General features: G+C 57.9%; 1 protein-coding gene across 1 annotated transcript; it reads right to left on the bottom strand.

Annotated features, from left to right (window-relative positions):
• Positions 1–515: 515 nt before the first annotated feature.
• Positions 516–1,724, bottom strand: LOC104524831 (transcription activator BRG1-like; the record flags this gene model as incomplete). Its single annotated transcript, XM_010167824.1, has 2 exons — positions 516–769; positions 1,506–1,724. Coding segments are annotated over 2 exons (473 nt in total), but the record flags the coding sequence as incomplete, so codon positions are not given.
• Positions 1,725–2,079: the final 355 nt, after the last annotated feature.

The following is a 2,079-nucleotide window of genomic DNA, read 5'->3' as shown; positions in this document are numbered from 1 at the left end:
GTGTCCATCCCAGAGCCTGGAGCCACCCCAAGAGGGATTTGGGGGTTTCAAACAGCCACTCCTCCACGTGAAGCACCAACCACTGCGCCGCGGGCACCTGTACGGTGCAGGGCAGTGCCAGGAAGGCCCAGCAGTGCTGGAAACACCTGGCAGCACCAGATCAACAGCCCCGAGTGGCCTGTGATCCACCAGACACACCAACAGTGTCCCCCTGTGCCAAGAGGGCAGCGCTGGAAGGGACAGGGCAAGTTTTGCAGCCTGTGGCTCCTGCCCAGCGCGGCAAAACCACCCTCGACAGCCTAATTAATTAATCCCTCATTCCCAGCCCAGCAGAGGAAGCTGCCAGCTGGACACATGTGGTGTGTTTGATCTTCTCAAAGCGGGGTCAGCGGCCACCAAAGAGCCACAAGGATCAAACTGTCGGCGTTGCCGGATCCCCTGGCCGGCGTTCAGGCTTACGGTGGGCGAGCGGAGCTGGCACGGCACAACCAGAGCTGGGCACCCGCTTCTCTTACCTGTCCTTGTACTTGATGACAGCATCCACGATCTTCTTCATTTTTTTGGTGAGGTTAGGAGGATTTGGGGAGAGTTTCTCTGCCGGTGGCCTGCCACGCTTCTTCTGTTTCTTACTCTCATCATCCTTGTCCCGGCTGCGGGTGCTGGTGGTGGGAGTGACCGAGCTGACATCCGTGTCCCGTTTGCGCTTACGGGAGGATTTCTTTTGACGTACCTCCTCCTCAATCTCCTCCAGCGTCCCTTCCTCGATCGCCTGCCCAGGGGAATGACACAGGATCTGCTAGCACGGAGGTTCCCAGTTGTGGCAAGAGAGGGGGGGGTTTTTTTTACCGGTGATGACCCCTACCAGGACACACCAGCTCTGCCCACGCAACCACAACCTGCTTAACCCCTCTCTGCTGCTCTGGGACACACAACTGAGGGGCTGTGGGGATGGTGGAGCAGCTTCCCCTGTGCTGTGAGCCCATGGTAATGCCACGTTTCCAAACTCCAATGGGTTGGGGACACAATCTGGGGCTGGGTTCCTGGAGCAGAAGCTCTGTGGGGCCCCACTTGAAAGTTCAGCCATGGGGACAACTCTGGGGTGACCATAAAGGTCCCTCAGGGAACTGGTAATTGTGAGACCAGGAGAAACGAGGTGATGGAGGGAGTGGGCGTGGGAGCAGCTCCCATCTCATTACCATCCTATTTCCCTCCTCCAGCTCGCAGCCACGCTCATCAGTAGCCAACGTGGACGTTCAGAGCCCACCCGGTCTCATTAAGAGCAGCTTTGGCTACACCATGGCTCAGTGGTGGGACACCCACGGGGTTGGGCAGCTCAGGGCTAGGTTTTTTGGTCAAATTGAAGCCATTTTGAGGATCTTTGGGGAGCGGGGTGGTTGTAAGCACACGGTGGAAGGCGGCTGCAGCCCCAGGGTGTTTGCTTTGGGAGGGACCCGAGCGCTGAAGCTGAAGTTTGAGATTGGAGAACGATGCGGTACCATGTATACCTTGAGCCACTGCTTTTCCGTCAGCGAGTCGCTGTAATCCACCTCCTTCCGGTGCCGTGAGCCTCGTCCAAACATCTTTTCCTCCTCTTCCTCACAAGTCAACCTTTCCACCTCAGCATCATCCTTGATGATCCAAGATGGCAGCTCATCCTCCTCCATCAGGCGCGGTTTGCGCTTGGGGTTTCGCGCTTCCTCTCGCCTGCGGTCCAGGTCCATGCGCTGGAAGAAGAGGGGTTTTGCTGTGGGGCTGATGGTAAAACCGTGGTGAAGGGTGGCTGCTACATCCCTAACACCTCAGGGTGTCCTCAGGTTGCTGGCACGGCCTCGAGATGGCTGTAGGATGGGGTAAATCTCGGCTGGGGGATATCTGAGCTGACACCAGGGATGGTGCATGATCCTCTCTGACCACCCAGCATGAACGGCTGGAGGAACCACGCCAGGAGCTGGAGGTGTTTTGGGAACTGCTGGTTCCTCACAGCTCAGTAGAGGCTGCGTGAAATAAACCCCACGAACGGGGAGAAGCGTGGCACGGTCACCAGAGCAGCAGCGGTGGTGGGAGGTTGGATCACCTTAA

This window comes from Antrostomus carolinensis, unplaced genomic scaffold (genome assembly GCF_000700745.2).
Source record: "Antrostomus carolinensis isolate BGI_N321 unplaced genomic scaffold, ASM70074v2 scaffold39425, whole genome shotgun sequence".
NCBI lineage: Eukaryota > Metazoa > Chordata > Aves > Caprimulgiformes > Caprimulgidae > Antrostomus > Antrostomus carolinensis.
Note: the sequence above shows the minus strand (reverse complement) of the source record. Positions and strands in the feature narration are given on the sequence as shown.